Source organism: Chiloscyllium plagiosum, unplaced genomic scaffold, assembly GCF_037043375.1.
Source record: "Chiloscyllium plagiosum isolate Xiang-an unplaced genomic scaffold, Cpla_swu_hap1 HiC_scaffold_3, whole genome shotgun sequence".
In the NCBI taxonomy this organism is placed as follows: domain Eukaryota; kingdom Metazoa; phylum Chordata; class Chondrichthyes; order Orectolobiformes; family Hemiscylliidae; genus Chiloscyllium; species Chiloscyllium plagiosum.
The window spans coordinates 124,118,224-124,144,750 of NW_028270141.1; the positions used below are offsets into that span (position 1 = coordinate 124,118,224).

The following is a 26,527-nucleotide window of genomic DNA, read 5'->3' on the forward strand; positions in this document are numbered from 1 at the left end:
CTTTTGCATTTCTGCTTAATTGCTGAAGAAACATTTGCCAGCCTCAGTGTGAATCCATGAGAGTTTCCTGGAGTCAAAGGTGACTAGCTTTAAATGCAAAAGACCACTCAGTGTTCTGACATGTTACAAGTCAGTTCTGGGTTGTGGGGGACTGACAGCAGATTGTGGACAGTTGGATGTGACCCAGCGATGTGGTCTGCTCCTGAACCACACCAGGCCTGGTGTTTCTTCTGTTTCATTCCTGGAGAGGGACAGAGGATTTACATTTCAAGCATCGTGACAAGGCATCAACGTTGGGAGAGGCAGTACATCAGAGAACAGTTGGCCAAATTTGGCCAATTGGCCAAATTTCCCTCTATCCCATGCCTCCGCATAAGCCTACCATGGGGAACCTTATCAAATGCCTTACTAAAATCCATGTATACTACATCCACTGTTCTACCCTCATCCACATGCTTGGTCACCTCCTCAAAGAATTCAATCAGACTTGTAAGGCAAGACCTACCCTTCACAAATCCGTGCTGGCTGTCCCTAATCAAGCAGTATCTTTCCAGATACTCATAAATCCTATCCCTCAGTACCCTTTCCATTACTTTGCCTACCACCGAAGTAAGACTAACTGGCCTGTAATTCCCGGGGTTATCGCTATTCCCTTTTTTGAACAGGGGCACAACATTCGCCACTCTCCAGTCCCCTGGTACCACCCCCGTTGACACTGAAGACGAAAAGATCATTGCCAACGGTACTGCAATTTCCTCTCTTGCTTCCCACATAATCCTAGGATATATCCCGTCAGGCCCGGGGGACTTGTCTATCCTCAAGTTGTTCAAAATGTCCAACACATCTTCCTTCCTAACAAGTATCTCCTCTAGCTTACCAGTCCGTTTCATACTCTCCTCTTCAACAATACGGTCCCTCTCAAAGGTCCTGATGCTTAGGCAAACTGTTATCCAAACATTTGATTATCTGAAAAAATACACCCTGCCCATGTCGTTCAGATAATCGAGGTTGTCCTGTACACCTAATTCCTGTGAAATGTTTCCTTGTTGGAAAGTCTAGGTCCAGGGTTACTGTTTCAAACTGAGTCACTGCCCACTTTAGACAAACAGAAACCTTCTCTCAGAGACGAGTGACTCTTTAGAATTCTAAAGGTGATGTGAGCAGAAGCTGTGCTTCTTTTTAAAAAAAGAAAGGTAGATATTACTGGAAGGTAGATTGTTGATTAACAAGCGGAGGAAACGTTATCCTGGATAGGTAGGCCTGTGCAGTAATCATTACAGAAAGGCTGAGCAATTTCAAGGTGCAAAGGGCCTGCTCCAAATTTGCAGTTAAACCCATTGGTTTTGACACAGAACAGCATTTGGAGGTGAATTGACTTCATGCCAGGATAGGGCCTCCCCAGCTATTACAAAGCTCTGCCTAATATTAGCATGTGGGCAGATCCCCAGGATTCAAATTATCCAGATTTTACTGTAATCAGATTGTATTCTTTCAAATGTTACTTGGCTGTTGTACATCTAATATTGTATTAACCCCACATTTAACATGCAAGACAAAATAACTAAGTTGGTGTGAGTTCACTGCACTGAGATAAATACTGAGGAAATGAACAAAGCAGATGTCAAATTAATAGATTCCATAAATCTTAATTTTATTTAAGCATTTTGTTTGCAGTATAGACAAAAGATTTCAGAAGTTGAATTAAAATATTTTAAACAACTTGGCAACAAAGTTCTAATGGCGCCAAAATTTCCCCCTTAACAGATACAATGAAATGTAATGAGCAAATTAACTTCATCTTTCACAGTAAAGGCTACAAATCAGTACTCAAATTCTCTATCAAAAATGTAATAACTGTTTTAGTTAACTGTAATAGGTATAAGCACCTCAATCCATATCAAACTGGAATAAAACATTTTGGAAATGGAAAGCTATGGAACCTCAGCACTGAAGAATAGAATGTCTTCATTAATAAAGAATGATTGGTCCACAACGAACTGGCAGTCTTTACAGATGTTTTCAATGCCACAGTAATCACTGCCAATAACTTTTAGTTTATAAATAGAACCTTATAATTAATAAATGTGGTGAAATATACCAACCATTTAAACAAACAGATCTGTAATTAAATGGTACCAACCAACCAAGAGCATTCCCCCCATTCCTGGGAAAAATGCCATATCATGTTCCTATGCGTGCTTATCAAAACTCAGAACCCCTGCTACAAGTTAGGCCAAATTTCCAAAAATCAGTAACCATGAACTAAAACCGTGAAGGTATTTTTAACACCTATAATTAATACCCCATCTTCCTGATTATATTTTATGGCCATGCCATTTCTAGTGTCCATACTATCTGCACACACCGTAACAAATTAACAGAAATCATGTATTAAGTGAGACAGGAAAAAAAATACACAAGGTATCATGGGATGTTCACAATACACAAGGAATTATGGTTACTTACAGCAAAAGTGACTGTAACTGAACAAGTAGATTCTATATTGCCTATTCATTTTTAAATGGGGAAAATCATATGAAACAACTGGAGTCGGTGATCCCTGGCGTGCTTAAAGTAGAATGCGCAGTTTTCTCAGCCAATGAATACTTCTACTCATGAAGTAATCCATTATTTCCCCCGTGAGAAACTAGTTTGCTAAAGAATTAAAGCTAAACAAGAATCCTAACATAATATACTCGTCATATTAGGAGTCTGCTCAAATTCCTGACAAGCTGTCTGGGCATACGGTCAACATGAACAAATGAAGAACTTCCGATTCTTTAACGACATCTGATGGAGAGGAAACAAGCAAATAAACTGTTCTAAACATATCAGGGCCCTCACCTAATGAGGCCGGAAACCTTGTCTGTGGAGAATTTTTGGCGTCACTTGTAGAAAACCTATATGTTGTACATTTTTAAACTTGCAAGTGTTATATAATTGTAAACAATAAGCACCAAACTGCTCTACATGCACTTCAATATTACAGCAAGAATGACCTAGCATAACTAAACAGAGAAAAGGGCATCCATGCAAGATTTCCAACTCTTTGTTACAAGGACAGTTACATTTCAAACTTGACACAATTCTATTGTGGTTACATACAGGGCCTACAAAATGGATGAAATGGTGGCAGTGTGAAGTGTGGCCCTTACTAGCCTGAACTAGAGGACAGCCACCATTTACCTTGCACATTTTTTTACGTTTTTTCATCTTTGTTATTCAACTCTGCTGTCTCTGACAATTCTTGACATAACTAGAAAAGACAAAATTGTAATCATTGAACTGGGCACACTGGCGATCGAGGCGCTTGAATCCTTCAATTTTCTGGGGAGAAGAAAATGAATTGCGACATTTGGAATTCTGCAATGAAACAAAAACAACGCATTACAACAAAGGTGGGTCTCACAATTTATAAACTCAAACATCCAGTGAATGCTATACAAAAGTTCCATGGAAAAGAACACAATAGTTGTTGCCACTTTTTATAAAGAGTTTGAAAAATTCCAAAAAATGGATTAGCCTGCAGTAGATTAGGCTGCTCGACTTTTTATTCCTTCAGATGTAAGCACTGCCAATCCCTGAAAACCCAAGATGGCGTGACCTTATTCAACTTCCCCACTTTGCAGTGTAGGTTCCACCGAATATTAGAGTTGTAGGCTCCTGACCCAGCAAGTGAAGGAAGGACAACATCGTTCCAAGTCACAAAGGTTAAAAAAACTTTAAATATGGTTCCAATATGTCTGCAGGCCTTGGCCTAAGTGGCAACAGTCACATCCACAAAGTTCAATTGCAGAAACCTTGGTGAGTTGCTGCAGTTTATCTTTTAACTGGAACATTTAGCTGCCACTGTGCACAAGTAACCCACGGTCTCTTAGATGAGGCTAAAAAGCCTCATTTAGGAAATGAAGACTATTCCAACAGATTCCTGATTTGGACTTTGTAGATGGTGTCCAAGTTTGGGTAGTTCCGATGATCACTGTTTGTTACAGCATCTGTCTTGTTCCTGACAGCTCAGAATTTACAGCTAGTCCAATTCAGTTTCTGGTCAAAGGTATCTCTTGTAATGCTCAGACGAGAATTGAGCGATGGCAATATCACCGAATCTCTTCGGGCAAATGGGCCATTGTCTGGGATCAACTGTTACTTACCACACATGCAACCAAACTGGAATGCTGACCACTTCGTGGAAAGATAGAAACTAAGAACAGAAGATTCAATATGATCACAGCTCATGTGCAATTTCAATGCCATAATTCCACTTTCTCCCTATGTTTTTAAAATCCAAAAAAATTAGCAATCTCTCAAATATAGTTGAGTGCCCCACCTGCACAGACTTGCAGCAAATTCTACAGCTGACCACCCTATGAACGAAATGCCCATAACTTCAGTCCTCAATGACTGCTATTTGAGAACACATTCTTTTGTATATACACACCCTCTGATATATCACTATTTAATTGTCTGCACTTCTGCATTTCACACTGATGTGCATGTCACATTTATCCACATTATATTGTATCTGCCATGTGTTTCCTCCTACACTCAACTTGCTGAGATCACAATGAAGCGTCCTTTCATCTTCACAACTAAATCCCACCTGGTTTTGTTCCCAAACTTAGAAATATTGCAATTGGATCCTTTATCCAAGTCATTTATATGTATTGCCCATAGCTGCAGTCAATGACCTGACCCTTGCAGCACGTTACCGCCTGCCATCTGGAAAAAGACAGATTTATTCCCATCCTGTTTCTGGTCTGTGAACTGTGCCAGTACATTATCCTAATCCACATGCTTTAACGTTGGCCAGTAGCCGATGTGGAACCTTGTCTAAAGCCTTCCTGAAGTCCAAATACACATGCACTGGCTCCCACACATTAATTCTATTAATTACATTGTCAAAAAAACTCGAAGATTTGTGAACCATGAATTCCCTTTCTTTCATGGAGAGCTGGTACAATTACTACATTTAAAAGGCACCTGGATGGCTATATGAATAGGAAGGGTTTAGAGGAATACAGGCCAAGTGCTTGAAAATGTAACTAGATTAATTTGGAATATCTGGTCTGCATGGATGAGTTGCACTAAAGGGCTTATTTCCATATTGTAAATCTCTATGACCCTATGACCTTAATCACATGAATGCTTTCCAATTGTTCCAAATGTTATCACCTACCTTATAAGAGTGAGCATTTGCTGCTTAGCAGGCTCATTGATCTAGGTACATAACTTTAGAGTTCTTGTGGCACAGTGCTAGTGTCCTTACCACTGAGCCAGGAGGTCCAAGTTCAAGTCCTACCTACTCCATTAGTAGATAACATGTGTGAGTAGTTAACAAAATATCTAAACTCCAGCATTGCCTCCAATACTGAGGGGAGGCTAACTGCTCCGTAATTCTGTTCTTTCCTTTTAAAAAGTTTGTAGCTTACAATTGCCACCCTGCAACTCACAGGAATTGCTCCAGAACCTATTTTACCTCAAGGCTGTTTCATTCCGTACTCTGCACTGCAGATTGGCAAGTCCCAGGATTTATCTGTCTTTAGCCCTATAAACATACAGCACTGTTTTTAAAATTGAACTAATGTTGATTTTCTTCAATTCCTCCCCCGCATCATAACTTTGGCTCACTAACATATCTTAGAAATTGGGTCCTTTCTTGTGACAAGGAGCAAAATGGGTTCAATTCTTCGGTCTTTCCTGTTCCGTTATAATTCCCCTCATTCTATCATAGGACCCCTACAGTGTGGAAGCAGGTCATTCTGCCCATTGAGTCCACACCAACTCTCCGAAGAGCATCCCTACCCTATTTCCCCATGGCTAACCTACTTAGCCTGCATATCCTCGGACACTATGGACTAGCATGGCCCATCCACTTAACCTGCACATCTTTGGACTGTGGGAGGAAATCTATGCAGAGATGGGGAGGACGTGAAAACTCCACACACACAGGTGGCCAAGGCTGAAACTGAACCTGGGTCCTTGGCGCTGTAAGACAGCAGCACAACCATCAAGCTACCGTGCCACCCGACTGTAAGGAACTTGCATTTGTCTTTACAAATACCTTTTTCTTTACATTTTTAGATAAGTTTTAACTTTTAATACAAGTTTACTCATACTCCAATCCCATATCCCCTGATCCTTCCCTTCCTCTTTTGCTAACTTTAAAACTGCTACCAGTCCTTAGTCTTGTGACTTTTCATGGCAATTGTGTGTCACTTCTTTGATCTCATACTGGTTGAGCCACCTTTCCTTTTTTTGTATTGCTCTGTATAGAGATCGACTGCTTCACTATTTGAGGAGATGCAAATGGAAGCGAACACTCATCATCTGTAAACATGCCCACTACTGATGTTATAAAGAGAATGTCCTTGATCAAACAGCAGCACCTGGGTGCTGAGATGATTAGCCTCTATCAACAAACACTGATTTGGATCCCATTTACTATCCTGAGAAAAAGAACAGGAAATAACCACCATAAGAAATGACATCACCACAGGAAATGACAGCACCAACCTAAGGACACCCAAACAAATAGAAAGCGGGCTACACCACCAGTGCTCCATCTGAGCCTCATGTCGAGTTTCTGCATTTCTAGTCAAGTTGCAACAAACTATGTAGCCATTGTCACATTGCACTTGTTGTAACTTCTATTCTAAATGCTTTTTAAACTCCGATGCTTCTAACAGTATTCGGAAGAAATATTGGCAAATCTTTTTAAAAGTAATCCAGTCCTGAAATATATACATTATTGGGAATGTCAGAAATTAATACTCATTCCCTGTTGTGTGGACTGTAACAGAGCAGACTTTTAAGGACAACAGGCTACTTAAAAGACGTCAGTGAAATAACTGAATATTAACAGCAATCTGATGACTCCTTTGTTACTTAAATATATCATTTTATTTCCTGATTTGAGAGAGATGGTTCAAAATTTGAACCTGCCATGGTCGGGATTTGAGCATAAGTGGTCCAATACACTTGGTCTTCTCTCAATCAAAGATCACCTGAAATATTATCTCTAGTTTCTCCTGGCACAAATACTGCTCTCGCCTGAGGGCTCTAAGCATTTGTCTACTTTATTTCAGAGGTCAACCATATACTCGTTTTACAGAAAAACCTAGAATCTCACCTGATTAACAAAAAGGGTTGTGACAAATTTCCCTGGCTTGAAGACATCTACCACTTTTCTGATTAGGTCATCGTAAGAAGTCTGGGCCAGGTTAGTCTCAAAGCTAACATAGGAGAAGTCTGGCTCTGGGGTGATATGAATTGTCCAGTAAGTTCCCTAAAAAGACAAAGCATTATATGACTCATTTCAGTTAAGTTATAATTACTTTATTAATTCCGTAGAAAAGATTCTAAAGTCAAACATTTCCCCTGCATTATTTGCATATTACATTAGTGGTCCTGAAGTAGCACAAAACAGCCAAGTGAATTTTAAAGTCTGTTCCTTCGCCTACTCCAGATTTCAATAACATATCAGAACCTTCAAATGTTTTCATTTCTCCTTCAGGATTTTGATATATTCATAAAGACAGATGATTGCATTTAAAAATTAATTTCTAAGTAACTGGTAAGCTCATTCAGCTAGGTTGTTAAAAACAGCAATGTATGCTATTAAAAAGATGTTTTATGTACTAAAAGAATCCCACGTGATCCCACAGGAAAATGTATTTAAAGATCTGTCCCGTAACTTTGAAGAGAAAGATCCTCATTCCATAAAAACTCAACTCTGGTAGGACACATTGTAATCCACAATTGTTCTCAACACAGTATGATCTGCAGCCAACAGTAGCCAAGTGTGATTTCCTTTTGCATTCAGGACAGCTATATCCTGTGAGTGCACAGATCACTTTGCAACTATCTTGTCTGCAAGATCAGAAAATATACTGGTCTGAGATGTGAACACCCTTACTTCGAAGTTCACAAAAGCATCATTTCCAAAACAAGGAAAAGAATCTTCATTTGCAATACACTTCAGCTTGAGAGATATGGTAAGTCTCATGTTTAAAGACTGCAACCTGAACAAGCTACATTTGTCTAGGCCATCAAAACTACTCTTAATAGCCGGCATCCCAAAATGATTTTTCAAATGAAATGCTTGTCAAGTGTATAAACCTTGAACAAATTGCATAGCTGATTAAAAAGCTGTCTGAGCACACTTCATTCAGAAAATGTGAAAAGGGCACAGTATTTCACACAATGGACAACTGTCATTGACTCTTACAAAATGATTTCTCTTGGCTAAAAACATTTCATTTGTATTAGTCAGTTAAACTTTGGGTGCTTATAGAATAAGTCAAGGCAAGCTCGTGAGATGCAATGCCTTCTAACTTGGAGACATTTTTATTTGATGATGAGGGAAGGGGAGGGCAGGAGGAAGAGACGAGACACAGATAGGAAAAAATTAGAAGTTCAAGATAGGACGCAAACTTACATCCACTTTCATTCCATTCATTGAATACCCACAAGGATCGAACAGTGTGGCATCAATGACTGAACCTGGTATCAGGTCACGAATTCCACTCATCTTAAAAAAAACCCACCATGTTTCAGCTTCCAGAGATTAAAAAAAATGTTTTTAACCTTTAAAGTTTATTTCATACATACTCGAGTGACATCATTTACAGTAACACCATCTTTCATGAAGAACTGGTCCATGACAACTGGATCAAGCTCGCTCATCAGAACCTCAAGTGTCTGATCCGGCTGTTTGATCCCACTATCCTCTGGCATATCCAGAGTGTAAAGATACCTAGATCAAACATCAATGACAATATTTGAATGAAACTTTACATTAAAAATTCATAATTGGTAAGCATTCAGCAAAATGCACTTCTACAGAACTCAACTATGAGACCTATCACTTAGAACAGAACAACTGCTTAAGACTTGTAAACAGAACCATGTGGGAATATGATTATGATTTGAGCTTAAGGCTGACTTTCAGTGTTTGAAATACAAAAAAGTTGTCATTCTGAAGTACAACACAATTGCACCAACCTGGACACAGCCAAAGTCATCTGTAACTAACCTAACTTCACAATAAGCTGGGACAGAGAGTTGGTAAAGTCATACGTGACTTATTGTCTTGTTCTCTTTCCTTTGTTCTGATGGCATTTTCCTGAAACTTCTCCAAAACAATGGTTAAAAGGTCAAATCAGAGCACTGAGTTAATTGGATCCATGTCCATAAAAATTTGCAGGAAGATTTCAGCTTACCAGCAATCAGAATTCATACGTCCCATGCAATAGGCCGCCCCATCTGGAGTGAATAAATGCTCACGGTTAGAGACCAATATGCTACAATAATTTCAGTTTCCAAGTCAAGCACCATCTTTTTGAATTGACTTGTAAAGCAAGATTGATAGGTGGCCACAGATAACAAACTTTTAATGTTTTGATACAGGTAGGCAACTGAACAGACTATAGCAGTTTTGACATATCCAAATTCTCCTGAAAAAATACTCAGGATACTGGGTGAAATGTGATTAGACAATCATCTGTTGTGTTCAAATAAGTTAGATATACATTCCAGCCACTGCTGGCTGCAACAACCAAACATGAGCTCATTTCTATTGGTTATGGCTTTCTGCTGCTCCAACGCCATGACCACCAGTGTCCCTCACTACCTATCTCCCACCTACATGTGGCCCTTAAACACTGAAATAGTAACATGTTTTCCCCTTGTACGCTGACAATATCCAGTTCTACTTCACTCAACTCTTCCCGAATTACTAACTGCATGTGTAACATCCACTATTAAACTGAGAAATTTCCAATTAAATGTCATTGTCTTCACTGTCGATTCTACATCCCAATCTCCTGAATCTGTTACATAAATGCTACCCTTGAATAATGCTACCCCCTCCAAATTGCTTCCAATTTTTTTTTTGAATGTCACTATTCTTCAACTTCAGCACACAATCTGGCATCCTGCAGCCTCATCTCTAACAGCTGGCACATTATATTTATTTGCTTCAATGTTTATCATCAATATGTCTACTCTGTTACAAGTGATATACACCTACAGATGCAGTCTTTAGATCAGTCTTTTTGTTATCGAAGTAATATTGAGTCTCGATTGCTGAATTATTCCTCAGTTCACTTTTCTCTACCATTCACTTCCCCTCATTTTCAACTTTGGGGAGACAGGACGCTAATGTGCAGAGTGCTTCATGGAACACCCCTGGAAAACATCGATTTTCCTGCTCCTCAGATGCTGCCTGACCTGCTGTGCTTTTCCTGCACCACTCTTCAACCTTGCTTCACATATGTTCAAATTTGCAAACAGATTCAGCACTGAAGATTTTATTAGCTTCAATAATTTCTGAGTTGAACTTACTTGGGAACACCATATCCAGAAATTCTACCTCCTCCTGAAAGTTCCTATGTGGGTATTCCTGATGTGCTGGCTTCACAAAGTTTTTGCGGGAATAGAAGAAATCCTGTATTTAAGTTACACGCACAGATTTCAATTAGGTGGATTTAGAGCTTTTACAACACAAGTAGTGACTCTTAAAATTAGCTGCTAAATGTTCAACAAATGGTGAAGACAAGACATATGGTGTTACTTCCTAACAATGTGCTAGTGTCAGTTTTCTTTTAAAACGTTTGGCTGCAGTCAGGAAGTTCCAGAGATTGACAGAAGCCAATTTGTGCAGATGTGATTTAAGGATTATGAAACTCTGAATTGTGAAGTATGTCAATTATACTATGCTGCATGCCAAACACACTATTAGAACGAAATCATTATAACAGATATCATTTCATCCCCTGTATATACATTACAATCGTTTGCATTTCAGTTTCTTGTGCCACCACTCTAACTTTCACTAGTTCACTTGTTAGCTATACCCATTACAACAGTTGAATGTTCCTCCTGCAGAATATGGGAGGTAAGGGTGTCCCTGCTGACTACATCTGCAGGAAGTGCACCCAACTTCAGCTCCTCGAAAACCGCGTTAGGGAACTGGAGCTAGAGCTGGATGAACTTTGGATCATTCAGGAGGCAGAGGGGGTTATTGAGAGGAGTTACAGGGAGGTAGTCACTCCTCAGGTACAAGAAAAAGGCAGATGGGTTACAGTCAGGGGACAGAAAGGGAACCGGCAGGCAGTGCAGGGATCTCCTGTGGCCATTCCCCTCAACAATAAGGATACCGTTTTGAGGGGGGACAACTTACCGGGGAAAGCTGTGGGGCACAGGGTTCATGCACAGAGTCTGTCCCTGCTGCTCAGAAGGGAAGGGGGAAGAGGAGCAGAGCAGTAGTCATTGGGGACTCCATAGTTAGGGGGACAGATAGGAGGTTCTGTGGGGACAAGAGAGACTCACGGTTGGTGTGTTGCCTCCCAGGTGCCAGGGTTCGGGGATCCTTAAGGGGGAGGGGGAGCAGCCCCAAGTCGTGGTCCACATATGCAGGAAGAGAGATGGGGATTTAAGGCAGAAATTCAGGGAGCTAGGATGGAAGCTTAAGAGTTAGAACGAACAGAGCTGTCGTCTCTGGTTTGTTGCCCATGCCACATGCTAGTAAAGCGAGGAATAGGGAGAGAGAGGAGTTGAACACGTGGCTACAGGGATGGTGCAGGAGGGAGGGTTTTGGATTCTTAGATAATTGGGGCTCTTTCTGGGATAGGTGGGACCTCTACAAGCAGGATGGTCTTTATCTGAACCAGAGAGGTACCAATATCCTGGGGGGGAAATTCGCGAAGGCTATATTGGGGTGGGTTTAAACTAATCCAGCAGGGGAATGGGAACCAAAATTGTAGTTAGAGTATAGAAAAGGTTGAGGTCCAAAATCAATTTTCAGGGATGCAGGATGGCACCGGCAAGCAAGAATTGGTTTGAAGTGTGTCTACTTCAACGCCAAGAGCATCAGAAATAAGGTGGGTGAACTTGCAGCATGGGTTGGTACCTGGGATTTTGATGTTGTGGCCTTTTTGGAGACTTGGATAGAGCAGGGACAGGAATGGTTGTTGCAGGTGCCAGAATTTGGATATTTCAGTAAGAACAGAGAAGATGGTAAAAGGGGGGGGAAAGATGTGGTATTGTTGGTCAAGGACAGTATTGCAGTTGCAGAAAGGATGTTTGGGGACTCGTCAATTGAGGTAGTATGGGCTGAGGTTAGAAACAGGAAAGGAGAGGTCACCCTGTTGGGAGTTTTCTATAGGCCTCCGAATAGTTCCAGAGATGTAGAGGAAGGGATTGCAAAGATGATTTGCGATAGGAGTGAGGGAGACAGGGTAGTTGTCATGGGGGTCTTCAACTTTCCAAATATTGACTGGGAACACTATAGTACGAGTACTATAGATGGGTCAGTTTTTGTCCAGAGTGCGGAGGGCTTCCTGACACAGTATATAGACAGGCCAACAAGGGGCGAAGCCACATTAGATTTGGTATTGGGTAATGAGCCCGGCCAGGGGTTAGACTTGGAAGTAGGTGAGCACTTTGGTGTCAGCGATCACAATTCTGTTATGTTTAATTTAATGATAGAAAGGGATAGATATATACCACTGGGCAAGATTGTCTGACAATCACCTGATGAAGGAGCGTTGCTCCGAAAGCTAGTGTGCTTCCAATTATAGACCAGTGAGCCTTTCTTCAGTTATTGGTAAAGTGTTGGAAAAGGTTATAAGAGATAGGATTTATAATCATCTAGAAAAGAATAATTTGATTAGGGATAGTCAGCACAGTTTTGTGAAGGGTAGGTCGTGCCTCACAAACCTTATTGAGTTCTTTGAGAAGGTGACCAAACAGGTAGATGAGAGTAAACTGGTTGATGTGGCATATATGGATTTTGACAAGGCATTCGATAAGGTTCCCCACAGTAGGCTATTGTACAAAATGTGGAGGAATGGGATTGTGGGAGATAAAACAGTTTGGATCAGTAATTGGCTTGCTGAAAGACACAGGGTGGTGGTTGATGGGAAATGTTCATCTTGGAGTCCAGTTACTAGTGGTGTACCGCAAGGGTTGGTGTTGGGTCCACTGCTGTTCGTCATTTTTATAAATGACCTGGATGAGGGCGTAGAAGGGTGGGTTAGTAAATTTGCAGACAACACTAAGGTCGGTGGAGTTGTGGATAGTGACGAAGGATGTTGTAGGTTACAGAGAGACATAGATAAGCTGCAGAGGTGGGCTGAGGGGTGGCAAATGGAGTTTAATGCAGACAAGTGTGAGGTGATTCCTTTTGTCGGAGTAACCGGAATGCAAAGTACTGGGCTAATGGTAAGATTCTTGGTAGTGTAGATGAGCAGAGAGATCTCTGTGACCAGGTACACAGATCCTTGAAAGTCGCCACCCAGGATGACAGGGTCATTAAGAAGGCATAGAGTGTTTTAGCTTTTATTAATAGAGGGATCGAGTCCCGGAACCATGAGGTTATGCTACAGCTGTACAAAACTTTGATGCGGCCGCAAGTGGAGTATTGTGTACAGTTCTGGTCACCACATTATAAGGAGAACGTGGAAGCTTTGGAAAGGGTGCAGAGGAGATTTACTAGAATGTTGCCTGGTATGGAGGGGAGGTCTTACGAGGAAAGGCTGAGGGACTTGCGGCTGTTTTCGTTGGAGAGAACAAGGTTGAGAGGTGACTTAATAGAGACATACAAGATATCAGAGGGTTAGATAGGGTGGACAGGCCTTTTTCTAAGTATGGTGACAGCGAGCACAAAGGGGCATAGCTTTAAATTGAGGGGTGATAGATATAGGACAGATGTCAGAGAGTAGTAAGGGTATGGAACGCTTTGCCTGCAACGGTAGTAGATTCACCAACTTTAAGTGCACTTAAGTCGTCATTGGACAAGAATATGGACATACATGGAATAGTGTAGGTGGGATGGGCTTCAGATTGGTATGACTGGTCGGCGCAACATTGAGGGCCGAAGGGCCTGTACTGTGCTGTAATGTTCTATGTTCAAATGTGGATTACGTGCAAGACCTACAAAACAATGTCAAAGTTACCTGAATGGAATCAAAGCCGCAGTACTCACGAGCAAGTTCCAACAGGGGTTCCAGTGCTTGCAGTAAGAGGGTGGTACCGCATGTCTTCAAAATGAAACGTCTCTTGGAGACAAACATGCTACTCTCACTGTAAAACAGACAAAATTAAAAAATTAAAGATGATCTCCCACATCTCAACTTTTCGAGTTCTTTGGCAATTTAAACAAACTTTTAAAACAGGATATTGTTCACCATCTTCATTACCACCTGAGCGTCATACAAAGCTACCACCTAGAAAGAACTTTCGAAAGCTGATTGGAGGCAGATGTTCACAGGTAAAGGGACGGCTGGAAAATGGGAAGCCTTCAGAAATGAGAGAACAAGAATCCAGAGAAAGTATATTCCTATCAGGGTGAAAGGGAAGGCTGGTAGGTATAGGGAATACTGGATGATTAAAGAAATTGAGGGTTTGGTTAAGAAAAAGAAGGAAGCACATGTCAGGTATAGACAGGATAGATCGAGTGAATCCTTAGAAGAGTATAAAGGAAGTAGGAAATCAGGAGGGCAAAAAGGGGACATGAGATAACGTTGGCAAATAGAATTAAGGACAATCCAGAGGGTTTTTACAAATATACTAAGGACAAAAGGGTAACTAGAGAGAGAATAGGGCCCCTCAAAGATCAGCAAGGCAGCCTTTGTGTGGAACCACAGAAAATGGGGGAGATACTAAATTAATGTTTTGCATCAGTGTTTACTGTGGATAAGGATATGGAAGATATAGACTGTAGGGAAACAGATGGTGACATCTTGCAAAATATCCAGATTACAGAGGAGGAAGTGCTGGATGTCTTGAAACGGTTAAAGGTAGATAAATCCCCAGAACCTGGTCAGGTGTACCTAAGAACTCTGTGGGAAGCTAGACAAGTGATTGCTGGGCTTCTTGCCGAGATATTTGAATCATCGATAGTCACAGGTGAGGTGCCGGAAGACTGGAGGTTGGCAAACGTGGTGCCACTGTTTAAGAAGGGCGGTAAGGACAAGCCAGGGAACTATAGATCAGTGAGCCTGACCTCGGTGGGCAAATTGTTGGAGGGAATCCTGAGGGACAGGATGTACATGTATTTGGAAAGACAAGGACTGAATAGGGATAGTCAACATGGCTTTGTGCGTGGGAAATCATGTCACACAAACTTGATTGAGTTTTTTGAAGTAACAAAGAGGATTGGTGAGGGCAGAGTGGTAGACGTGGTCTATATGGACTTCAGTAAGGCGTTCGACAAGGTTCCCCATGGGAGACTGATTAGCAAGGTTAGATCTCACGGAATAAAGGGAGAACTAGCCATTTGGATACAGAACTGGCTCAAAGGTAGAAGACAGAGGGTGGTAGTGGAGGGTTGTTTTTCAGACTGGAGGCCTGTGACCAGTGGAGTGCCACAAGGATCGGTGCTGGGTCCTCTACTTTTTGTCATTTACATAAATGATTGGAATTCGAGCATAAGAGGTACAGTTAGTAAGTTTGTAGATGACACCAAAATTGGAGGTGTAGTGGACAGCAAAGAGGGTTACCTCAGATTGCAACAGGATCTGGACAAGATGGGCCAATGAGCTGAGAAGTGGCAGATGGAGTTTAATTCAGATAAATGAGAGGTGCTGCATTTTGGGAAAGCAAATCTTAGCAGGACTTATACACTTAATGGTAAGGTCCTAGGGAGTGTTGCTGAACAAAGAGACCTTGGAGTGCAGGTTCATAGCTCCATGAAAGTGGAGTCACAGGTAGATAGGATAGTGAAGGCGGCGTTTGGTATGCTTTCCTTTATTGGTAAGAGTATTGAATACAGGAGTTGGGAGGTCATGTTGCGGCTGTACAGGACATTGGTTAGGCCACTGTTGGAATATTGCCTGCAATTCTGGTCTCCTTCATATCAGAAAGATGTTGTGAAACTTGAAAGGGTTCAGAAAAGATTTAGATTAGATTAGATTACATTAGTGTGGAAACAGGCCCTTCGGCCCAACAAGTCCACACCGACCCGCCGAAGCGCAACCCACCCATACCCCTACAGTTACCCCTTACCTAACACTACGGGCAATTTAGCATGGCCAATTCACCTGACCTGCACATCTTTGGACTGTGGGAGGAAACCGGAGCACCCGGAGGAAACTCACACAGACACGGGGAGAATGTGCAAACTCCACACAGTCAGTTGCCTGAGGCGGGAATTGAACCCGGGTCTCTGGCGCTACAAGGATGTTGCCACGGTTGGAGGATCTGAGCTATAGGGAGAGGCTGAACAGGCTGGGGCTGTTTTCCCTGGAGCGTCGGAGGCGGAGGGGTGACCGCATAGAGGTTTACAAACTTATGAGGGACATGGATAGGATAAATAGGCAAAGTCTTTTCCCTGGGGTTGGGGAGTACAGAACTAGAGGGCATAGGTTTAGGGTGAGAGGGGAAAGATATAAAAGAGACCTAAGGGGCAGCTTTTTCACGCAGAGGGTGGTGCGAGTATGGAATGAGCTGCCAGATGATGTGGTGGAGGCTGGTACAATTGCAACATTTAAGAGGCATTTGGATGGGTATATGAATAGGAAGGGTTTGGAGGGATATGGGCTGGGTGCTGGCAGGTGGGACTAGATTGGGTTGGGATATCTGGTCGGCATGGATGGGTTGGACCAAAAGTCTGTTTCCGTGCTGTACATCTCTATGACTCTGAGTCTGACCCACAGTTAATTCTCCACCTTTGCCAACACAAGTTACAAGTGTCCCCTCTGCCTCCAAACAAATTGTTGGAAAGAAATGTTTCAAATTCAGACACTTTCCCTCTCGTAACTTGCTGGTCCACAATATGCCACTGAGTAGTAGCTCTTGGGCTCCCTAACAGAGCTTGGGTGCAAGACTGGCTCATTCATCCCTTTAAGCCTACTCCCCAATCTAGAAGGTCACAGCTGCTGGTTTCAACTCCATTGTCCTGTTCTTGTCTCCAAATCTCTCCAGAAACTCTCGACTTCTCTGGTCTATTAAAAACAAATTTATCTCAGCCTTGAACAAATTCACTGGCCCAGCCTCCATTGTGGATGGAGCACTTAAATAAGCATTAGATCTTTGGATACAATATTAAAGAAGAATTATTAGCATTTGTCACAAAAACAAATAGTAATGGAAACCTTAACCTGAATATAGATTGGGTCGGTCAAATTTTCGAAGGTTTGGAGAATGCTTGTGACTATTTCCTGGAATAATACACTACGGAATAAAATAGAGATCAAGTTTTATAAAAAAATCCAGTATTCCACAATTAGCAGAATTAATGAGTATTGCAAGAGATCCACTGGGGAAATAATGACAATAGCACAACTGAATTCCACACTAAGTTTGAAAACAATATTGTCAGCTATGAAGATTAAAAATGAACATTAGTTAGATATGAGGGAAGAGCTGGCTATTGTTGATTGGGTAAACAGACTAAAATATAGATGGCACCAATATAAGAGATGTGGTTTAAATTACTGAAAAAACATCAGGATTTAGGATTGCAAGTGTTTTAGAAGTTAGAAGGCTGTTGATTCTATTTTTTTCATGTTTAATCAAAGTAACCAGAAACATAAAAATAGATTGCAAGAGCTTCTATAAGTATATGAAATAAAGTCACTTTGAAGCAGGCAGGTGACATGATCATGAGGAACTGGGACAGACATGGAACAAATATTTTATGTCTTCTGTTGTGAAAACAGACACAAATCACATACAAGAAACAGAGGCAGTGTGGGTGCACTAAAAGTGAAGGTCGAACCTTGCAGAAGCAGTGTGCTGCATCATTGTACTAAAAGAGATAGCTACAGAAATGGTGTAACCACAGCTATGACTTTTCACATCTCTAGATTTTGGGATGGTGTCAGCAGCTTGGAAGCTAGCTAGCTATGCCTGGAAGGCGGCAAGAGAAAAGAGAAAACTACAGGGCCATTACATTGACAATCGCTGGGGAGGAAGTAGAAAATGGAGTATTAGGTTGACAGACAGTGAACCACAGAGTGCCGCACGCTTAACTATTAACATTCTATATTAATAACTTAGATACATTACTTTGTTTGATCTATGTTTGCTAATGGTATGAAGCTAGTTGCAATTGAAGCTGCAGGGTACAGCAAATTGAGAGACAGGTAAAGTGTCAGGCAACAAGGTGGTTGATGGAGAAATGAAAGACCATTTATTTGAGTTAAATGAAGAGAAAATCATTTTTAATGGCATTAAACACAAAGGTTGATGTATACAAAATCCTGAGGAGAAAGTGAGGTCTGCAGATGCTGGAGATCAGAGCTGAAAATGTGTTGCTGGAAAAGCGCAGCAGGTCAGGCAGCATCCAGGGAACAGGAGAATCGACGTTTCGGGCATAAGCCCTTCTTCAGGAATGAGGAAAGTGTGTCCAGCAGGCTAAGATAAAAGGTAGGGAGGAGGGACTTGGGGGAGGGGCGTCGGAAATGCGATAGGTGGAAAGAGGTCAAGGTGAGGGTGATAGGCCGGAGTGGGGTGGGGGCGGAGAGGTCAGGAAGATGATTGCAGGTTAGGGAGGCGGTGCTGAGTTCGATGGATTTGACTGAGACAAGGTGGGGGGAGGGGAAATGAGGAAACTAGTGAAATCCGAGTTCATCTCTTGTGGTTGGAGGATTCCTAGGCGGAAGATGAGGCGCTCTTCCTCCAACTGCTGTGTTGTTGTGGTCTGGTGATGGAGGAGTCCAAAGACCTGGATATCCTTGGTGGAGTGGGAGGTGGAGTTGAAGTGTTGAGCCACAGGGTGGTTGGGTTGGTTGGTCCGGGTGTCCCAGAGGTGTTCTCTGAAATGCTCCGCAAGTAGGCGGCCTGTCTCCCCAATATAGAGGAGGCCACATCAGGTGCAGAGGATGCAATAGATGATGTGTGTGGAGGTGCAGGTGAATCTGTGGCAGATATGGAAGTTTCCTTTGGGGACTTGGAGGGAGGTGGGGTGTGTGTGGGGTGTGGGCGCAAGTTTTGCACCTCCTGCGATTGCAAGGGAAGGTGCCGGGAGTGGAGGTTGGGTTGGTGGGGGGGGGTGTGGATCTGATGAGGGAGTCACGGAGGGAGTGGTCTTTACGGAATGCTGATAGGGGAGGGGAGGGAAATATATCCTTGGTGGTGGGGTCCGTTTGAGGTGGCAAAAATGACGGCGGATGATGCGCTGTACATGGAGATTGGTGGGGTGGTAGGTGAGGACCAGTGGGGTTCTGTCCTGGTGGTGGTTGGAGGGGCGGGGCTCAAGGGCGGAGGAGCGGGAAGTGGAAGAGATGCAGTGGAGGGCATCGTCGACCACGTCGGGGGGGGGAAATTGCGGTCCTTGAAGGAGGAGGCCATCTGGGTTGTACGTTTTTGGAACTGGTCCTCCTGGGAGCAGATGCGGCGGAGACGAAGGAATTGGGAGAATGGGATGGCGTTTTTACAGGGGGCAGGGTGGGAGGAGGTGTGGTCCAGGTAGCTGTGGGAGTCGGTCGGTTTGTAGTAGATGTCTGTGTTGATTCGGTTGCCTGAGATAGAAATAGAAAGGTCGAGGAAGGGGAGGGAGGAATCTGAGACTATCCAGGTGAATTTGAGGTCGGGGTAGTAGGTGTTGGTGAAGTGGATGAACTGTTCAACCTCCTCGTGGGAGCACGAGGCGGCACCGATACAGTCATTGATGTAGCGGAGGAAAAGGTGGGGGGTGGGGCCAGTGTAGTTGCGGAAGATGGACTGTTCCACATATCCTACGAAGAGGCAGGCATAGCTGGGGCCCATGCGGGTGCCCATGGCTACTCCTTTTGTTTGGAGGAAGTGGGAGGATTGGAAAGAGAAGTTGTTCAGGGTGAGAACCAGTTCAGTCAGTCAAAGGAGGGTATCAGTGGAAGGGTACTGGTTGGTACGGCGGGAAAGGAAGAAGCGGAGGGCTTTGAGTCCTTCGTGATGGGGGATGGAGGTGTACAGGGATTGGATGTCCATGGTGAAGATAAGGCGTTGGGGACCAGGGAAGCGAAAATCATGGAGGAGGTGGAGGGCATGGGTGGTGTCCCGAACGTAGGTGGGGAGTTCTTGGACTAAGGGGGACAGGACCGTGTCGAAGTATGCGGAGATGAGTTCGGTGGGGCAGGAGCAGGCGGAGACAATGGGTCGGCCGGGGCAGTCAGGTTTGTGGGTTTTGGGCAGGAGATAGAAGCGGGCGGTGCGGGGTTGTGGGACTATGAGGTTGGAGGCGGTGGATGGGAGATCCCAAGGTGATGAGGTTATGGACGGTCTGGGAGATGATGGTTTGGTGGTGGGGGATGGGGTCATGGTCAAGGGGGCAGTAGGAGGAGGTATCTGCGAGTTGGCGTTTGGCCTCAGCAGTGTAAAGGTCGGTGCGCCAAACTACTACCGCACCTCCCTTGTCTGCTGGTTTGATAGTGAGGTTGGGGTTGCAATGGAGGGAGTGGAGGCCTGCGTGTTCAGAAGGTGAGAGGTTGGAGTGGATGAGAGGGGTGGGGGAGTTCAGGTGGCGGTTAATATCGCGGCGGCAGTTGGCTATGAAGAGGTCGAGGGCAGGTAGGAGGCCAGCACGGGGTGTCCAGGTGGATGGGGTGTGTTGGAGGCAGGAGAAGGGGTCGTCAGAGGGTGGGCGAGAGTCTTGGTTGAAGAAGTAGGCACGGAGGCGAAGGCGGCGGAAGAATTGTTCGATGTCACGCCGTGTGTTGAACTCATTAATCCGAGAGCGTAGGGGAATGAAGGTGAGGCCTCTGCTGAGGACTGATCTTTCATCCTCAGAGGGGTAGGTCTGGAGGGATGGTGAAAACACGGCAGGGCTGGGAGCAAGGACCTGGTGTGGGGCTGGAGTGGGGTGTGGGGGCGGGGTTAGGCCTGGGGGCGGGGTTGGGCGTGGTGATGGAGATCGGCGAAGGGGCGGGGTTAGACGTGGTGACGGATACAGGCGTGGGGGTGGGGTTAGACATGCAGTCGGAGATCGGCGAAGGGGCGGGGTTAGGCGTGGTGACGGAGATAGTCATGGGGACGGGGTTAGGCGTGGTGACGGAACTCGGCGGGGTTAGGCGTGGTGACGGAGATCGGCGTGGGGGCGGATACACATGTGGCATTGTGGTCGTGTAGGTTAGTAACGTCACTGGGGGCGCAAGTGGCTGCGGCGACCACAGAGACAGAGTTATTCCCCATAGCCGCGGAGGTCGCGAATCTGTCGGCAATTGTCTTCATGGTGATCGTAGAGGCGGTTGTCTGAGCGGCGATCACGGAGGCGGTTGTCTGAGCGGCGATCGCGGAGGCGGTTGTCTGAGCGGCGATCGCGGAGGCTGCGAGGTCGGTGGGGACGGAAGTGACGTCATCGTCCGCGGCTATTGCTGCGGACGATGTAGCGGGCGCATGTGTAATGGCGCCAGACTGATTTCGGAGGCCGATGGAAGATTCTGGAACAGTTGAGGAATCCGGAGTGTGGGGGTAAGTACATGAAAGTTTTTGGTACTTACTGTCTTTAATTCAGTATACAAATTCCTGTACTTGCATAAAGAATGCAGCGTGCCAATATACCAAGCAATGAGGAATTCAAATTACTTGTTGGCTTTTGAAATGGTAATAAGCTCAAAATAAGGGAGGCTGCAATGACATCCCAATTAGAGTAAAGTAATATATGTCGCTTTGGTCTCCACATTAAAGGAAGGACATACTTGCATTAGAGATGGAGTAAAGTTTCTGGAACGAGTGGGTTTTTTTTAAAATAGTGAGAGCCGCTTCAACTGGATCTACTTTCTTTGAAGAACAGAAGAACGAAAGGGTATCAGTTGAAATATTTAAGATTATGAAGGAGATGGACAGGGTAAACAGACATTTCTTTGATCTTGATTTCTAGCCAAATGGGACATTTCAGGATGAGGGATTAATCATTTAAGACCCAGATGAGGTATGATTTCTTACTCAAAGGGATGTGAATCTGTGAAACCTTCTGTCCCTGAAGGATGTGGATATGCCAGCATTGAAAATATTTAAAGCAGAGATAGACCTTTGATTTCTCAAGGAACTAAGGGATTAACGGATTGTGGTAATGGGTGGGAAAGTAGATTTGAAGTCAAAGATAAACCATAATCTTACTCAATGGCAGAGTGGACTCAGAGCTCCATGGTTTTCTCTTACACCTATTTAGGTAACAAAATCCTGGGAGACAACGATCACTGAGAAAGTGTCAACTGTCAACTGTTCCCAAACTCTCAAAAATCTCTCTGAACTGCTGACAGTTTAAATATGGTACAGATTTTAAAAATTATATTCGAACCAATAGGCAATTTATTTTGATAGGATGTCAGCATTGCGGGCAAGGCCAGTATATATTGTTCATCCAGAACTCGTCTGGAGAAAGTGGTGAGCTATCTTCTTGAACCAACGCAGCCATATGGTACAAGGGGACACACTGTGCTATTAGGCAGGGCTTTCTAGGATTAGCAGCCAGAAATAGCAATATAACTTCAAAGTGGAATGGGGAAAGATTTGGCTGCACTTTCACATTGGTTGTATTCCATGCATTTGCTGCCCATATCCTTATAATCGAGGACAAGAATTTGGAAAGAGTTGTCCAAAAAACTTTGCCAAGTTGCTACAATTGATCTGGTATAACTTACTTTTATCTAGTGCTAATAGCTACCACTGTGTATTGGCAGGTGGAATACTGAAGATGGTGAACGTTGTATCAAGTATGTGAACTGTTTTATTCTTCAAATATCTTAATTTAGGCTGTACAATTTTTAACCTCTTTCTCCTAGTCACAGGTTTTAGCACTCAATTGTACAGGTCAGCACCTTCAGAAGCAATAAGTGACAATAATATAGAAAAGAATGAACCCGAATGGAGGAAATATGAATGGTGAAGCTTCTCCGATCAATGCCTAGAATGGAACAGAAGCAGGAACTGTTCATGAGGTTGAAACATCAAATTTTGTTTTTCTCTCCGATAGATGCTGCCTAATTAAGGTTTAATAATTAAGGTTTCAATTAATTTCTGATTTGATTGAACATTTCCAGACTTCACAGTATTCTGCTCCAATTTAAGATGACATCTGGAATGCACTACCTAAAAAAGGTGGTGGAATCAGATTCAAGTTTTTTTTAAAACAATAAAAGTCAACCTGTTTGGACATTTTCTCTCTCACAGTAGTAGAACTTAAGTCCCACCTTCTAGCCCAGAAGTAGAGTCATAAAACCATTAACCAGACAGAATGAGACTGACAACTTAAGAGACTTCAGTAACGAGACTGCTCTTTGAAATTAACGAGGTAAAAACAATGACTGCAGATGCTGGAAACCAGATTCTGGATCAGTGGTGCTGGAAGAGCACAGCAATTCAGGCAGCATCCGAGGACAGGCAAAATTGACGTTTCGGGCAAAAGCCCTTCATCAGGAATAAAGGCAGAGAGCCTGAAGCGTGGAGAGATAAGCTAGAGGAGGGTGGGGGTGGGGATAGAGTAGCAGAGAGTACAATAGGTCAGTGGGGGAGGAGATGAAGGTGACAGGTCAGGGAGGAGAGGGTGGAGTGGATAGGTGGAAAAGGAGCTGGGCAGGTCGGACAAGTCCGGACAAGTCAGGGGATCGTGTTGCTGGAGGTTAGAAACGAGGATGAGGTGGGGGAAGGGGAAATGAGGAAGCTTTTGAAGTCCACATTGATGCCCTGGGGTTGAAGTGTTCCGAGGCGGAAGATGAGGCGTTCTTCTTCCATGCGTCTGGTGGTGAGGGAGCGGCGGTGGAGGAGGCCCAGCACCTCCATATCCTCGGCAGAGTGGGAGGGGGAGTTGAAATGTTGAGCCACGGGGCGACTTGGTTGATTGGTGCGGGTGTCTCGGAGATGTTCCCTAAAGCGCTCTGCTAGGAGGCGCTCAGTCTCCCCAATGTAGAGGAGACCGCATCGGGAGCAACGGATACAATAAATGATATTAGTGGATGTGCAGGTAAAACTTTGATGGATGTGGAAGGCTCCTTTAGGGCCTTGGATAGAGGTGAGGGAGGAGGTGTGTGCACAGGTTTTACAGTTCCTGCGGTGGCAGGGGAAAGTGCCAGGATGGGAGGGTGGGTCGTAGGGGGGCGTGGACCTGACCAGGTAGTCACGGAGGGAACGGTCTTTGCGGAAGGCGGAGAGGAGTGGGGAGGGAAATATATCTCTGTATGTGGGGTCTGTTTGGAGGTGGCGGAAATGTCGGCGGATGATTTGGTTTATGCGAAGGTTGGTAGGGTGGAAGGTGAGCACCAGGGGCATTCTGTCCTTGTTGCGGTTGGAGGGGTTGGGTCTGAGGGTGGAGGTGCGGGATGTGGACGAGATGCGTTGGAGGTGTAAATATATTTCTTACTTTAAAAACGGAAGGCTGGCTGTGACTCTGGATGAATGCAGTATTTAAAACTGTGGTGGCTCTGTAACTCAAGCAGGGGGCGTGGCCATGTGACGTCCCCATTTTGAACTCGGAAGAGTGCGGGGCGTGGCTATGTGACGTCCCCGTCTCGCACCCGGAAGAGTGCGGACTGGTCACGTGACGTCCCGTTTCGCGCCCCGGAAAGGTGCGGACGGGTCACGTGATGTCCCGTTTCGCGCCCCGGAAGAGGGCGGGCGATCACGTGACGTCCCGTTTCGCGCCTCGGAAGTGGGTCGAGGAGGCCGCGTGATGCCCCATTTCGCGGGCAAAAGAAGGTCACGTGGGGTCGGACATCTAGGAATGCGAGGAGGCGGGGAATGGAGTCAGACTAACACCCAATCAGAAGATAATTCTACCTCAGTGTTTATATGACGTTTTTTATTGTATGTATGACGTTTTTTATTGTATAAAATACTGGGGCAGGGACAAAACGAGGTCTTTTTCTTTTTGAACTGGCATACTTTTGTAGTTTGTCAGGGACAAAGAGGTTTAGACCCAGAGCTCTGAATGCTTTGTTCACTTACTGTGTAAAATAAATTAAGAGTGTGAGACCGAATATCTTCTCCTATTGCTTCATTTAAAAGAACACGCAGGACTTGGCTCACACATAGAAGAAAGTAAGTTTGTAGATTGAGCCAAAGTCCAACAATTTGGTGACCCCGACGTGATGAAGACGGAGAAGTGACGGAAAGAGAGAAAAATAGAAACAACGGACAACTGACGTTTGATGACAACAACAAGCGGCGCCGCATAAAAAAAAGGTGAGCAGACGCCTGTTTATATCGAAGTTCTGCAATTGGAGATACTAAATTGATTGTTGTCATTATACTGCAAGTGTCCTAGTAATAGTAAGTGGACAAAGCATTGATAAGGTACGTACAGGTTTAAAGTCCCTTGGGGTTAGAGTCCCCATAAAAGCAACAAGGTACGTACGGGTTTAAAGTCCCTTGGGGTTAGAGTCCCCATAAAAGCAACAAAGTTTGATACGTACAGGTTTAAAGTCCCTTGGGGTTAGAGTCCCCATAAAAGCAACAAGGTACGTACGGGTTTAAAGTCCCTTGGGGTTAGAGTCCCCATAAAAGCAACAAAGTTTGATACGTACAGGTTTAAAGTCCCTTGGGGTTACAGTCCCCATAAAAGCAACAAGGTACGTAAATGTGAGGAGGTTTAAAGTCCATTGAGCAGGATCTCATAAAAGCAACGCTCACAAATTTTGATGTATGTTTGATGTTTTGTAAGTTTTAGAAATTAGATTGGGGGATGTACGGAGGGTGGAAGAAAAGCCAGTAGCGTTTTGAAGACCAAGACGGTGGTGTTTCGGTGAGAGAGAGTTGGTAGTGGAAACCTAACGGTGACAACGAAACTGCTGATCAATCTCGCTGAAAGGGTCAGTTGCTTGGGTGTATTTCATCCAAACTGACTAGCCACCGGCTTTGTCTTTGATTGGGTTGGTTGTTTGGTTATATTTATATCTAAACTAACTGACTACTGGACGGGGGGATTAAAATAAAAATACATAAAATGGAAGGGGAGTTTGGTAAAGAATGTGAAGAATATGGAGGATGTTCTTCCGATTTAATGTTGCCCATAAAACAGCAGTGGGATAAAGCCAGAAGTCAGTTAGTCAGTGGGCTTGCCAAGAATAAACAAAAAACAATGATGGAGAAATATGATAAGATTTGGGAGGAATTACAGAAACAAGGCAAAGTCCCGAAAGATGAGGAGAAGAAGAAATTGTCACTGTTTTTAGGAAAAGCAGAAGAACAAGCTAAATTAGAAGTAGAAGAGCACATGAAGAGAAAGAAAGGGTCAATATTAGTTAGAAGAAAGTGGACAAAAGAAGGTGGGGAGAAAGAAGAGAGGAGGATTCATCTGCACAACATGACGTTAGCCTGTATGGCGGTAGAAACATTACAAAAGGGAGTAGGTGGTACCTTTACAACAGATTTGACAAAGGAGACAGGAAAGGCAGGACCATCTGCGCCATTATATCCTAAATTGCCTGTGGTACAATCACCGCCTCCATATCCTGTAATACAAATGCCACTTATGTATGTTCAAGAAGGGGTGTTAGATATGCGAGAAGTAGGAACAAGAGAGTACAATGTAGTAAAACAGAGACTGGCGGAGGCTGTAGAAGAAAGTATTAGGAAAGTAGAAAAATTAACATTAGAAGTTGATCAGAGG

At 43.8% G+C, this 26,527-nt stretch overlaps 1 protein-coding gene across 2 annotated transcripts in view; it reads right to left on the reverse strand.

Moving 5' to 3' along the window:
- Nucleotides 1–1,630: 1,630 nt before the first annotated feature.
- Nucleotides 1,631–26,527, reverse strand: part of LOC148151211 (S-adenosylmethionine decarboxylase proenzyme-like) — a 42,546-nt gene continuing 17,649 nt past the window's right edge. Inside the window, exons 1-8 of one of the 2 annotated variants that reach the window (XM_087983218.1) lie at nucleotides 17,103–17,150; nucleotides 13,959–14,085; nucleotides 10,345–10,447; nucleotides 9,222–9,264; nucleotides 8,611–8,755; nucleotides 8,438–8,530; nucleotides 7,130–7,285; nucleotides 1,631–3,363 (exon numbers count right to left, since the gene is read on the reverse strand). In XM_087983218.1, the coding sequence (XP_087839344.1) occupies nucleotides 3,223–3,363; nucleotides 7,130–7,285; nucleotides 8,438–8,530; nucleotides 8,611–8,755; nucleotides 9,222–9,264; nucleotides 10,345–10,447; nucleotides 13,959–14,075 (798 nt within the window). In that variant the 5' untranslated portion in view covers nucleotides 14,076–14,085; nucleotides 17,103–17,150 and the 3' untranslated portion in view covers nucleotides 1,631–3,222. Of the gene's footprint in view, nucleotides 3,364–7,129; nucleotides 7,286–8,437; nucleotides 8,531–8,610; nucleotides 8,756–9,221; nucleotides 9,265–10,344; nucleotides 10,448–13,958; nucleotides 14,086–17,102; nucleotides 17,151–26,527 lie in introns of those variants that run through there. The other variant, XM_087983212.1, reaches the window with a different exon arrangement.